At 39.7% G+C, this 14,769-nt stretch overlaps 1 protein-coding gene across 1 annotated transcript in view; it reads left to right on the forward strand.

Annotated features, from left to right (window-relative positions):
- Dnajc1 (DnaJ heat shock protein family (Hsp40) member C1) overlaps positions 1-14,769 on the forward strand; it is a 176,900-nt gene that overhangs the window by 101,567 nt on the left and 60,564 nt on the right. Inside the window, exon 7 of the mRNA XM_021152177.3 lies at positions 6,603-6,693. Within this exon, the coding sequence (XP_021007836.1) occupies positions 6,603-6,693 (91 nt within the window). The remainder of the gene's footprint in view (positions 1-6,602; positions 6,694-14,769) is intronic.

Here is a 14,769-nt window from a genome sequence, read left to right on the forward strand (position 1 = left end):
ACATTAGCCTCAACAGCATCACAGCCTATGGACACTAATATAGGCTTCTGTAATAAGTAGCACAGACTACAGAAGTCCACCTAGCCTCCAGTGGTAGCAAGAGCCTTGGGTATCTTGACATGACCTCCAGTGGCAGTCCAGACCACAGACATCCACATGAATCTTGAGCTTCAACACAGCCTGGAGCAGTGGACCATAAACACCAACATAGCCCTAGAGGCAATGGCTTCCAATCCAGAGAATGAACCATTCTTCATCTCAGATATCCTATCATTGCTCAGGACCACTACAGTTGAGATGCTGGGCAGTCTATTTGGGGCCAGAGTCTGCTCAAGCTCCAGGTTGCTGCATACTACTCTCTAGGTCTTACTCCACAAGGACATGTTTCATCCCCAGCCACCAGCCACCCAGCCTTCTCTTGTACCTGTCACCACCATAGTATCTCTGTATTTACACATCTCACAGTGGACTCACTGCTCTGTTCTGCCATCCTTCCCATCTCTCCATCACATATACATTCATCAAAGTGGCACTGGAGACTGCAGTGTGTCACATAATATATGTTTTTGCCCAGACAGCTTTATATGCAAATATTTGTTGTAATGAGTCTTTTATAGGTTTTCATTTATGTGAAGGAACAACATTATCAAGGTAATTCTTTTTTTGTTTTGTTTTGTTTTTTGTTTTTTGTTTTTTGTTTTTCGAGACAGAGTTTCTCTGTATAGCCCTGGCTGTCCTGGAACTCACTTTGTAGACCAGGCTGGCCTCAAACCTCAAACTCAGAAATCTGCCTGCCTCTGCCTCCCGAGTGCTGGGATTACAGGCGTGTGCCACCACGCCCGGCTGGTAATTCTTATAAATGAACAACATTTAATTGATGTGACATACAGTTTCAGAGGTTCAGTCCACTATCATCATAGTGGGAAGCATGGCAGCATCCAGGCAGACATGGTGCTGGAGGAGCTGAGAGTTCTACATCTTGATCCAAAGGCAGCAGCAAGAGACTCTTCTGCAGACAGGAAGCTCTCTTTCATACTGGGTGGAGCCTCAGAAAAGCCCACCCACACAGTGACGCACTTCCTCCAATAAGGCCACACCTCTCTTTATAGTGCCATTTCCATGGGCCAAGCATATTCAAACCACCACAATGTGGTGGTCTGGTTCAAAGTTTCTGATTTCTGAAGTACCATAAATACTGGTATGGAGATTTGTCTCAGATACCCTGTTATTTCCTGGAGTCAGGGTGAAGTTGCAGCTAGGCAGGGCATCACACCTGTTAACCTTCAATATCTGCCGACCCACTGTTCATCAGGCACAACTGTTGAGCTTGTAGGCTGTAGCCAGGGCAAGCAGCACAGGCTGCAGCAGTGGCTCCATGCTGTGGGCTGTGCTAGTGGGCCTAGTACAAGCCCTAGTTAGTACTGACCCGTGTGTGTAGGAGCTGCCGGCCATCACGCATCTCCTTGTCATTGGTGCTCACACCCCTAAGGCTCATCAGGAATGACCTTTGTGCTTGCAGCCTGTTAGCCTAGATGAGGCAGCGAACAGTATGGACTCATCCATTGTTCTCTGCCACGGCTGGCTTTTTTTCAGCTTTCTTTTCAGTTTCATGAGTCTACTTTTTAATAGCATCTACTCAAAGACTTGCCTTTTCTCCATTGTAGGGTGTTCCAGAGCTACTACTGTGAGCTCTGCAGACTCGGTTTTCTACTGTTACTTCACCCTTCAGAACCTCCATGCATCTCAGACTCCACAGAGCATTGCAGCAGGTGCCACCATCTTTGTTTATACCCCCGGACTAGGCTTTTTCATATTGGTTCTTATTTTGAGGTATTTAGAAAGAAGTAAAAGTAAACTAAAACATAACGAACCACGCCAAGTCCGAATGTTACTTTAATATTACTGTATCAGTAATGCTAAAATAAAGGTTGATGTGTGGAGTATCTCCATACTATATCCTGCTTACCTCAGAAGTATTGCATCTCACTACACTTTTCTCTTTATAATGAAGTCTCTACTAGGCTCACTAAAAGTTCCCATTGAATGTGCTGTGTTCAACCCATTGGCACCATTGCGTGTCAGGTTTGAGCATTCCTCATCCAAAATCTGAAATCCAAAATGCTCCAAAATTTAAAACTTTTTGAGTGCTGACATGATGGCATAAGTCATTGTCTGCTGACTTTGTTTCATGTAAATAAGAAATAGTCTATAAAATTACCTTCTGGTTATGGGTATAAAGTATATGTGAAACATAAGAGAATTTTATCTTTAGATTTGGGTTCCATTATGTATGTGCACATAGCTCAAAACAGGACAAAATAAATGAATGTGTAGTAGCCAATAGAAAAATAAGAACTCTGAAACACTTTTGTTCTCAAGCATTTTTATACATGTGAGATACTAAACTTGCTGTCACAATAGACTAATAGAATTTGGTAAGGCCCCAATCATCCTAAAATCCAATAGACCAGTTTTTGTAAATTAGACACTTGTCTACCACTGAGTGGGACTTAATCAGTTCTCATGCCACTCAGGCTCAGAACAGTTATGCCTTCATATCATCTATCTGTGATCTCCTGAAACTTGGGCTTCCATGTTTGTTAGGGCAAGTACAAAGAGCCAAAGATTTCCAAGATCTTTTCTACCAGCTGATTTCTGAATGGCATACCTCTACCTGCAGCCCATCCAAGTGAAGAGGAGAAATATTCCTCTTTTTAAAGTTGTATTTATTTTATTTATATGAGTACACTCTAGTTGTCTTCAGACACACCAGGAGAGGGCATCTGATCCCATTACAGATGGTTGTGAGCCACCATGTGGTTGCTGGGAATTGAACTCAGGACCTCTGGAAGAACAGTCAGTGCTCTTAACTGCTGAGCCATCTCTCCAGCCCCTACAACTGTTATTTGTCATAAATAATCCTCACATGCCTTTAAAAAATCACAACACTTGTATTTAATGGTGATTTATCAGGTAAATCTAAATCCATACAACTGCTCAGTGGATTCTTGTTCAGTAGCCCATGCTTCAGAATTATATACAAACACTAATAACATAAATCCTCTAGATTGCCACAATCTTAAGTAAAACCAGTCCTTTGTTTGCTATCTGTACAGGCAGATTTCCTAAAGAAATTTTAATTCAGAAAAATTGTTTCTAGAGGAAAAGCTTTTGTTGTAAGTTTTAGCCATGAAAACTACAAGCTCCTGGAGAAGGCAAACTCTGGAGGAATGTAAATGTCATAGTTTTGATTCGGTACTAAAGAGTCCAAGCTAGTCAGTTTAGAGCAGTAAAGAGTTAGTGCTGTTCTTTCATGAAACATTTATTAATCTATCTTCTCATGGGTAGTGTACAAAGGCTAAGAGAATAGATACGGTGTTTATATCTATAGAATATCCTTAACCTCCAGTGTTAATAAACTGGAGTTTATCTTGTAGTCAACAGTATTGTTTTGGTTTTTTTTTTTTTTTCCACTAAACATTTCTATTATCTTGGATTACCACCTGAAGAAAAACAGAAGTTGGATGGGGGGGAGATGTTAAATACAGTGTCTTTTCAAATTCTCTTGAATGCTTGAATCTCTTTAAAATATATTTTAAAGAATACTGCTTGCTCTCTTCTTGGATACTACTACATGCAGAGTCAGTTTATTTTTAGCTATTTTTTACTATTAGAAAACGCTTTTTAAGATGTATTCAAAATTGAAACTTTCATTTCTGGAACTTTATAAAATATTCATACTATTATTCCTTTGATGAGTGTTAAAAATGCTCCTGGTAGGTTATCTCTAATCTTTGCACCTCTTGTCCCATAGGAGACAGAATTTCAAGCTTCTCTGTCATATAACCAGTCTCCTTTTAGAATGTGCCTGATTATAGTGGACCTTTACGCATGTTACACTGTACTGTGCACAAGGATAACTGAAACAGCAGAATTATCTACTTACAGTTGAATTATTTGAAATGGTAGGCTTGTTAGGGAAACGGTGTTTCTTGAAAAAAGGTAAATTATAACTGTAATTTGAAAGTACGAATAAGTTGAAAAAGATCAGGAGTGTTTAAATACAAGCTTACAGCTTGAGCATATGAAAGATAAGGTTCTTTGCCCTGAACAGATAATAAAATAGAAAATTTGCAAAATAACCCTGAGTTAGCTAGACATGGTTTAGGTGTTTGATACTTTACAACTCTTAGGCATGTATATCTGTGGCTATATGACTATTTCAAAGCAGAGTCTTGGTAAAATTATGTGCTATAGCAAGAAGAGGAGACCTTAGTGGAGAAATATTTAAGGTTGGCAGGACCTCTAAGAAGAGGCTGTTACCACCTGTTAACAGGTTTTTCATTGCAACTAAGATGGTAAAAATAAGAAGTAAGAGCAGCAAGAAGATGCAGGATTTGACAGGAGGTACTTTGGTGAGGTTTGGAGCATAGCAACTCAGCCTTGCTTTGTAGTAGACAATACAGTGATGTCAGATGATTAGGGAACCATAATACATGGAAGACTGGACTGTGCAGAGGGCAGCAAACATGCCCCCTAAATAGTAAAATGTTTACTCTTCATAACAGACTTTGAGTTAGACACTTTAACCTTACTTATGGATGAGAAAACTGACTCAGAAACCATTTGCTGAATATCTCCTATCCAGTAAAATAGGGAGCCAGACTCCAAAATGTAATCTCTTCTGTTGATTTATGCCTGTAATCCCAGCACTTTGAAGCTACAGTAGGAGAATCATGAGTTCAAGGCTTGCTGGGCTATCTAGTAAGATCTTGTCTCAAAAATCAAATCTCTCCTCTTAAACACTATATCTCATTGTACTTTATACTCTGATGATATATTTCAATCTATATTCTTTCATCTCATAAATAACTAATCTGTGCCCTTCTTTTTTTTGCATGGTGCCACATTTCCTACTCCCCTCAAGGAACCAATGCCTTCCTGGCCTTTTCTTCTTCCCTACTATTAAAACCTACTCTGTGGAAAGAAGCTAATAAGCTCATTCATTCATTCACACCAAGGTATAAATGACTGATATGACTTACTATAAAGTAGTACTCCTCTAGGGTTGAGAATTTTGTGGGGAGGGGGATGGCAACTGTTAAGGGGCCATAAAACCTTAGCCCAGAACCCTGAGGAAATGTAGGTATAATTTATGTGTTGGTATGGGAGGATGAGTAAATTGGGTAAGTTGGGTGAATTACTATCTGTGCTCTTCTGACTGACTGACTAGCTGTGTAGCTGACCTATGGCTGAAAGGAATGCTTGTACTAGAAATTAGAAACATGAAAGTCAACTGAAAGAATTTTTTAAATCCTCATTATGTATTTATCAAATGTTTTAGGAAGACTCTCTCTATAATTCCCCTAATTTGTTATCTGGTAGAAGAGTTCTATAATCCGCGAGACAGACTCATGAGATGCCATTGTCTGCTCACAGTCATGAATGAAATGAGGTGGGAATATTCACGTGTGACAGCTGACCTCAGTAGTGGTGTGCCTTTGTTTCCTAGACCTGGGATTAATCTTCTCTAGGAATCCTAGCATACAGAAGTATTACATTAAATGTATCTTTGATACCTACTTCTTTCCTTAACCTTCATCAGTCAGATCATGCCTTTTCATTTCCTACTTTGTAAGATTTCACATGTATTCCAGTTTGGTTCAGTTCAGTAACACTTATGGAGTGCTTGTTCTGTCAAATCTTTGTTCTGTCTCAAGTGCCCCATCTTCTAGCTGATATTATAATATGGTACAAACATATGAGTGTTTAAGTACAGAGTCTTGCTCTTCTGGAGAAGATGAAGGCAGTGGTATTTGAACAGGCTCTCTAACATGATAAGCAGTTTGTCAAAATAATGGCAGGGACCAAAACCAAAATAGTTTAACCTGAGGGCAAAGGAAAGACAGAGGTGTGGAAACACAGTGTGGCCTAGTATTTCTGGAATGTATTGAGACTTACATTAAGGAGTCGTTGCTAGGATGGTCAGTTTGTGCTGCCTACTCTTTTGGTACCTTGCTGAAGACTTGCCTGTGTGTCACTGAGACTTTAGCCTCTGGATGTTTACACATGAGTGTCTATGTAGCATGTGTCTTCAGTTTCCTATGACGACTATGTTACAGTTTTTCCTGAGAGTAATAGGAAGGCAGAGTGACAGCTTTCATGCAGAGCTAAATTGTTCCATTCTCAGTAGTGCTGAGATCTGAAGCTGAGGAAATAACACAAAACTGTGCTTTGTAAGGCAAAGTAACATAATTCCTACACTAGATACTTGTTCAGTCAATATGCTTTTCTGCTGCCTGTACAGTATTATGATTGATGATGGGAGACATCACACAGTGAAAGTGAATCGGACAGGAAACCCTCCTTTCCATATGTGAAAAGTTTACTTAAACGTACACCCAAGCACATTTTGGACTTAGTTCTCCAGGAGAGAAACGTTACAGAGAAGTTTTGTTCAGGGTCCTTTGTTCATTTTGTCATTGGAACACAGAGGAAAGACTAAGTGGAAAATAAGTGCATTGTTCTAAAAGGAGGTTACAGGGAACATATTGTCAAAGCAAACTTATCCTATGTTAATTTACTTGTAACTTCTTTTTAAGGATGCTGGGCAGTTTTATGCAAAATATAAGGAGACAAAATTGAAGGAAAAAGAAGACGCACTGGCTAGAATTGAAATTGAAACCCTTCAAAGTGAGTTCTAAGTATTGCTTTACTTTATTATCAATGTCGTATAAAATTAGATTCTAATTTTCCTTTAACAGAAGTTGAATTTTCTGTGTTTTCTTTGCCGTTTTCCAACGGAGTCACTTGTCCTTTATTATACATAGGAAATACTGTTACTGAGCCATACAAAGTCAAGTGTCAAGAGAGATGAGCCAACCTGGAGTCACATACCTTCAAATGCGGGGCCATTCAGAATCCCCAAAGACCAATTCTCTTTCAATACTAAAATTATAAGTTATATTTAGTGCCAATAATAACCAACTATTATGTGTTAATAGTACTATAGCAGTGGACAAGCCTGGAAAAAAAAGCCTAGGTTTTGTTTTGGAAGCCTTTGTTTCTTTTGTAACATTGTGATGAAATATAAACAGCCCTGAATAAATTATCTGTCTATTGAAAAGAAGTCAGGATGGGCTGGTGAGATGGCTCAGCGGGTAAGAGCACCCTACTGCTCTTCCGAAGGTCTGGAGTTCAAATCCCAGCAACCACATGGTAGCTCACAACCATCCATAACGAGATCTGACTCCTTCTTCTGGAGTGTCTGAAGACAGGTACAGTGTACTTACATATAATAATAAATAAATAAATCTTTTTTTTTTGAATTTTTTATTAGGTATTTTCCTCAATTACATTTCCAATGCTATCCAAAAAGTCCCCAATACACCCCCCCCCCCAGTCCCCTACTCACCCACTCCCACTTTTTGGCCCTGGCATTCCCCTGTACTGGGGCATATAAAGTTGGCAAGTCCAATGGGCCTCTCTTTCCAGTGATGGCCGACTAGGCCATCTTTTGATACAAATGCAGCTAGAGTCAAGAGCTCTGGGGTACTGGTTAGTTCATAATAATGTTCCACCTATGGGGTTGCAGTTCCCTTTAGCTCCTTGGGTACTTTCTCTAGCTCCTCCATTGGGGGCCCTGTGATCCATCCAATAGGTGACTGTGAGCATCCACTTCTGTGTTTGCTAGGCCCCGGCATTGTCTCACGAGAGACAGCTATATCTGGGTCCTTTCAGCAAAATCTTGCTAGTATATGCAATGGTGTCAGCATTTGGAAGCTGATTATGGGATGGATCCCTGGATATGGCAATCTTCAGATGGTCCATCCTTTCTTCACAGCTCCAAACTTTATCTCTGTAACTCTTTCCATGGGTGTTTTGTTCCAAATTCTAAGAACGGGCACAGTGTCCACACTTTGGTCTTCGTTCTTCTTGAGTTTCATGTGTTTAACAAATTGTATCTTATATCTTGGGTATCCTAAGTTTTTGGGCTAATATCCACTTATCAGTGAGTACATATTGTGTGAGTTCCATTGTGAATATGTTACCTCACTCAGGATGATGCCCTCCAGATCCATCCATTTGCCTAGGAATTTCATAAATTCATTCCTTTTAATAGCTGGGTAGTACTCCTTTGTGTAAATGTACCACATTTTCTGTATCCATTCCTCTGTTGAGGGGCATCTGGGTTCTTTCCAGCTTCTGGCTATTATAAATAAGGCTGCTATGAACATAGTGGAGCATGTGTCCTTCTTACCGGTTGGAACATCTTCTGGATATATGCCCAGGAGAGGTATTGCTGGATCCTTCGGTAGTAATATGTCCAATTTTCTGAGGAACCGCCAGACTGATTTCCAGAGTGGTTGTACAAGCTTGCAATCCCACCAACAATGGAGGAGTGTTCCTCTTTCTCCACATCCTCGCCAGCATCTGCTGTCACCTGAATTTTTGATCTTAGCCATTCTGACTGGTGTGAGGTGGAATCTCAGGGTTGTTTTGAGTTGCATTTCCCTGATGATTAAGGATGTTGAACATTTTTTCAGGTGCTTCTCTACCATTCGGTATTCCTCAGGTGAGAATTGTTTGTTCAGTTCTGAGCCCCATTTTTTAACGGGGTTATTTGATTTTCTGGAGTCCACCTTCTTGAGTTCTTTATATATATTGGATATTAGTCCCCTATCTGATTTAGGATAGGTAAAGATCCTTTCCCAATCTGTTGGTGGTCTTTTTGTCTTATTGATGGTGTCTTTAGCCTTGCAGAAGCTTTGCAACTTTATGAGGTCCCATTTATCGATTCTCGATCTTACAGCACAAGCCATTGCTGTTCTATTCAGGAATTTTTCACCTGTGCCCATATCTTTGAGGCTTTTACAGACTTTCTCCTCTATAAGTTTCAGTGTCTCTGGTTTTATGTGGAGTTCCTTAATCCACTTAGATTTGACCTTGGTACAAGGAGATAGGAATGGATCAATTCGCATTCTTCTACATGATAACCGCCGCTTGTGCCAGCACCATTTGTTGAAAATGCTGTCTTTTTTCCACTGGATGGTTTTTGCTCCCTTGTCAAAGATCAAGTGACCATAGGTATGTGGGTTGATCTCAGGGTCTTCAATTCTGTTCCATTGGTCTACTTGTCTGTCGTTATACCAGTACCATGCAGTTTTTATCACAATTGCTCTGTAGTACAGCTTAGGTCAGGCATGGTGATTCCACCAGAGGTTCTTTTATCCTTGAGAAGAGTTTTTGCTATCCTAGGTTTTTTGTTGTTCCAGATGAATTTGCAGATTGCCCTATCTAATTCGTTGAAGAATTGAGTTGGAATTTTGATGGGGATTGCATTGAATCTGTAGATTGCTTTTGGTAAGATAGCCATTTTTACAATGTTGATCCTGCCAATCCATGAGCATGGGAGGTCTTTCCATCTTCTGAGATCTTCTTTAATTTCTTTCTTCAGGGACTTGAAGTTCTTGTCATACAGATCTTTCACTTCCTTAGTTAGAGTCACGCCAAGGTATTTTATATTGTTTGTGACTATCGAGAAGGGTGTTGTTTCCCTAATTTCCTTCTCTGCCTATTTATCCTTTGTGTACAGAAAGGCCATTGACTTGCTTGAGTTAATTTTATATCCAACTACTTCACCGAAGCTATTTATCAGGCTTAGGAGTTCTCTGGTGGAATTTTTAGGGTCACTTATGTATACTATCATATCATCTGCAAAAAGTGATATTTTGACTTCTTCTTTTCCGATTTGTATCCCCTTGATCTCCTTTTGTTGTCTAATTGCTCTGGCTAGGACTTCAAGTACAATGTTGAATAGGTAGGGAGAGAGTGGGCAGCCTTGTCTAGTCCCTGATTTTAGTGGGATTTCTTCCAGCTTCTCACCATTTTCTTTGATATTGGCTACTGGTTTGCTGTACATTGCTTTTATCATGGTTAGGTATGGGCCTTGAATTCCTGATCTTTCCAAGACTTTTATCATGAATGGGTGTTGGATTTTGTCAAATGCTTTCTCAGCATCTAAGGAGATGATCATGTGGTTTTTGTCTTTGAGTTTGTTTATATAATGGATTACATTGATGGATTTTCGTATATTGAACCATCCTTGCATCCCTGGGATGAAACCTACTTGGTCAGGATGGATGATTGTTTTGATGTGTTCTTGAATTCGGTTAGCGAGAACTTTATTGAGGATTTTTGCATCAATATTCATAAGGGAAATTGGTCTGAAGTTCTCTATCTTTGTTGGGTCTTTATGTGGTTTAGGTATCAGAGTAATCGTGGCTTCATAGAATGAGTTGGGTAGAGTACCTTCTGCTTCTATTTTGTGGAATAGTTTGTGAAGAACTGGGATTAGATCTTCTTTGAAGGTTTGATAGAACTCTGCACTAAACCCATCTGGTCCTGGGCTTTTTTTGGTTGGAAGACTGTTAATGACTGCTTCTATTTCTTTAGGGGATATGGGACTGTTTAGATCATTAACCTGATCTTGATTTAACTTTGGTACCTGGTATCTGTCTAGAAACTTGTCCATTTCATCCAGGTTCTCCAGTTTTGTTGAGTATAGCCTTTTGCTTTTGTAGAAGGATCTGATGGTGTTTGGATTTCTTCAGGGTATGTTGTTATGTCTCCCTTTTCATTTCTGATTTTGTTAATTAGAATACTTTCCCTGTGCCCTCTAATGAGTCTGGCTAAGGGTTTATCTATCTTGTTGATTTTCTCGAAGAACCAGCTCGATTGGTTGATTCTTTGAATTGTTCTTCTTGTTTCCACTTGGTTGATTTCACTCCTGAGTTTGATTATTTCTTGCCGTCTACTCCTCTTGGGTGAATTTGCTTCCTTTCGTTCTAGAGCTTTTAGGTGTGTTGTCAAGCTGCTAATGTGTGCTCTCTCTAGTTTCTTTTTGGAGGCACTCAGAGCTATGAGTTTTCCTCTTAGAAATGCTTTCAATGTGTCCCATAAGTTTGGGTATGTTGTGGCTTCATTTTCATTAAACTCCAGAAAGTCCTTAATTTCTTTCTTTATTCCTTCCTTGACCAAGGTATCATTGAGAAGAGTGTTGTTTAGTTTCCACGTGTGTGTTGGCTTTCTATTATTTATTTTGTTATTGAAGATCAGTCTTAGTCCATGGTGATCTGATAGGATGCATGGGACAATTTCAATATTTTTGTATATGTTGAGGCTTGTTTTGTGACCAATTATGTGGTCAATTTTGGAGAAGGTACCGTGAGGTGCTGAGAAGAAGTTATATCCTTTTATTTTAGGATAAAATGTTCTGTAGATATCTGTCAGATCCATTTGTTTCATAACCTCTGTTAGTTTCACTGTGTCCCTGTTTTGTTTCTGCTTCCATGATCTGTCCATTGGTGAAAGTGGTGTGTTGAAGTCTCCCACTATTATTGTGTGAGGTGCAATGTGTGCTTTGAGCTTTACTAAAGTATCTTTAATGAATGTGGCTGCCCTTGTATTTGGAGCATAGATATTCAGGATTGATAGTTCCTCTTGGAGGATTTTACCTTTGATGAGAATGAAGTGCCCTTCCTTGTCTTTTTTGATGACTTTGGGTTGGAAGTCAATCTTATCAGATATTATAATGGCTACTCCAGCTTGTTTCTTCCTACCATTTGCTTGGAAAATTGTTTTCCAGCCTTTCATTCTGAGGTAGTGTCTATGTTTTTCTCTGAGATGAGTTTCCTGTAAGCAGCAAAATGTTTCTGTAGCCAGGTACTGTTTCTGTAGCCAGTCTGTTAGTCTATGTCTTTTTATTGGGGAGTTGAGTCCATTGATATTAAGAGATATTAGGGAGAAGTAATTGTTGCTTCCCTTTATTTTTGTTGTTAGAGTTGGTGTTCTGTTCTTGTGGCTGTCTTCTTTTAGGTTTGTTGAGGGATTACCTTCTTGCTTTTTCTAGGACGTGGTTTCCGTCCTAGTATTGGTTTTTTTCTGTTATTATCCTTTGAAGGGCTGGATTCGTGGAAAGATAATGTGTGAATTTGGTTTTGTCGTGGAATACTTTGGTTTCTCCATCTATGGTAATTGAGAGTTTGGCTGGGTATAGCCTGGGCTGGAAATTGTGTTCTCTTAGTTTCTGTATAACATCTGTCCAGGCCCTTCTGGCTTTCATAGTCTCTGGTGAAAAATCTGGTGTAATTCTGATAGGCTTGCCTTTGTATGTTACTTGACCTTTTTCCCTTACTGCTTTTCATTTTCTATCTTTATTTAGTGCATTTGTTGTTCTGATTATTATTTGTCGGAAGGAATTTCTTTTCTGGTCTAATATATTTGGAGTTCTGTAAGCTTCTTGTATGTTCATGGGCATCTCTTTCTTTAGGTTTGGGAAGTTTTCTTCTATAATTTTGTTGAAGATATTTGCTGGTCCTTTGAGTTGAAAATCTTCATTCTCATCTACTCCTATTATCCGTAGGTTTGGTCTTCTCATTGTGTCCTGGATTTCCTGGATGTTTTGAGTTAGGATCTTTTTGGATTTTGTATTTTCTTTGATTGTCGTGCAGATGTTCTCTATGGAGTCCTCTGCACCTGAGATTCTCTCTTCCATCTCTTGTATTCTGTTGCTGATGCTTGCATCTATGGTTCCAGATTTCTTTCCTAGGGTTTCTATCTCCAGCGTTGCCTCAATTTGGGTTTTCTTCATTGTCTCTACTTCCCTTTTTAGGTCTTGGATGGTTTTATTCAATTCCATCACCTGTTTGGTCTGGTTTTCCTGCAATTCTTTAAGGGATTTTTGTGCTTCCTCTTTAATGTCTTCTACCTCTTTAGCAGTGTTCTCCTGTATTTCTTTAAGTGTGTTATTAAAGTCCTTCTTGATGTCCTCTACCATCATCATGAGATATGCTTTTAGATCCGGGTCTAGCTTCTCCGGTGTGTTGGGGTGCCCTGGACTGGGCGAAGTGGGAGTGCTGGGTTCTGATGATGGTGAGTGGTCTTGGTTTCTGTTAATAAGATTATTACGTCTACCTTTCGCCATCTGGTAATCTCTGGGGTTAGTTGTTATCGTTGTCTCTGTTTAAAGATTGGAGCAGACGCTGTGTTCTATTCACCAGAAGTCTTAAGATCCTGTGGCGGGTGTCGTGGGTAGCTTGCAGATTTCAGCTGACCCTGGGCCCTAACTACCCCGGTGCTGGTCAGACCGGAAGAGGCTTGTGGCCCTATTCAGGCCGGTTTTCTGCTTCCCTAACCAATGCAGTCTCAGGTCCCGCGAGCAACTGGACTGGAGCAGAAGCTGTGTTCCACTCACCAGAAGTCTTAAGATCCTGTGGCGGGTGTTGTGGGTTGCTGGCGGGTGTCAGCCGACCCCGCGCCCCAGCCACCCTGGTGCTGGTCAGACAGGAAGAGGCCTGTGACCCAACTCAGGCCGGCTTTCTGCTTCCCTAACTACAATAAATCTTAAAAAAAAAAAAAAAAAAAAAGAAAAGAAAAAGAAAAGAAAAGAAAAGAAAAGAAGTCAGGAATGGGGACTCCTTTAACCCCAGTGCCCTGAAAGCTGAGACGGAAGACATGGTCCTTGAAGGCCATGGGTTACATGTTGACTACCAGGCCAGCCAGAGCTACCCAGCAGGATCTTAAAGAAATAAAAACAGAGCTGAAGAAGAGATGGCTCGGGGGTGAGAGCATAGCTGATCTTACAGAGGACCTGAGTTCAGTTCCCAGCACCCACATGGCAGCTCCCAGCTGTCTGTTCCAAGCTCATATCTCCTACTCCACAGGATCTGCTGCCCTGTTCTGTCTTCCATTGGCACCATGCACACAGTGGTACACAGCTCTTCATTGCAAGCAAAGCACCTATAAACATAAAATAAAACTAAACAAGTCTTAACATTTTACAAAACAAAAAAGAAAATACAGGAATGTTCTATGGAACACGATCCTTTCATTGGCTTTGTTTCATGTACATCTTTCCCAGTTGTACACTGTATGCACATACTGGTTATTTTATTCACAACATTTACTACTGCTTAGCAGAAATGTATTAATTTTATGTCTAGTTTCTCCCAGTAAATATAAACTCTATGAATGTGAGGACTTTATTTCATGCACTGATGTGTCATTAAGATACACTCTTTTTCAGAGGCAGTTTTTCTGTCTGTCACAATTCTCTGAGTGTCTGGGCCACTTTAGAATAGGAACTGTTTGTTTCTCACGTTGTATCTGCAACAGTGAACAGTGTCCTAGCACATGGTAGATGCTTAGTAAGAAAATGATAAGGACTGTATGTAATCTACAAATATCAGTGAACGCCAGTGCGTGTCTGCCTATACAGTACCCCACCTCTGGGGGCATATAATTTAATTATGACACTTCTAACAACTACAAAATGATACTTAAATGTGTCTAATTATTTAAGTACAGGCCTATAAGAAGGGAAGAATCACAATGACAGGAATGTGTGTGAAGGTTTGCTGAATGTATATGTTGGGCAGTCAGTATAGGCAAATGAAACTCTAGGTGTAATTTTCATAAAATGGTTACTTTTAAGTTAAGTTTGTACATTAACGTTTTTAAGCCTTCTAAGTGAGTCAGAAGGAAAACGAACCTTTAAGAAAATACGGAAAATCTTAAAAGTAACCCCAAATTTACCTATGAAGGGAATAGGAGTTCACTACATTTCACTGCTTTTATAGCTTGTCAGTTTAACCTAATTTTTATAAGAACTTACTGATAAAATTTTGGAGTATGTACTAGAATTGTCTAATAATAGCAGATTAAGAATATATACTGCCCGAATGAAAAAATGGGAAGATGTTTATCACA

This window comes from Mus caroli, unplaced genomic scaffold (genome assembly GCF_978045245.1).
Source record: "Mus caroli unplaced genomic scaffold, Mus_caroli_1 scaffold_2, whole genome shotgun sequence".
NCBI lineage: Eukaryota > Metazoa > Chordata > Mammalia > Rodentia > Muridae > Mus > Mus caroli.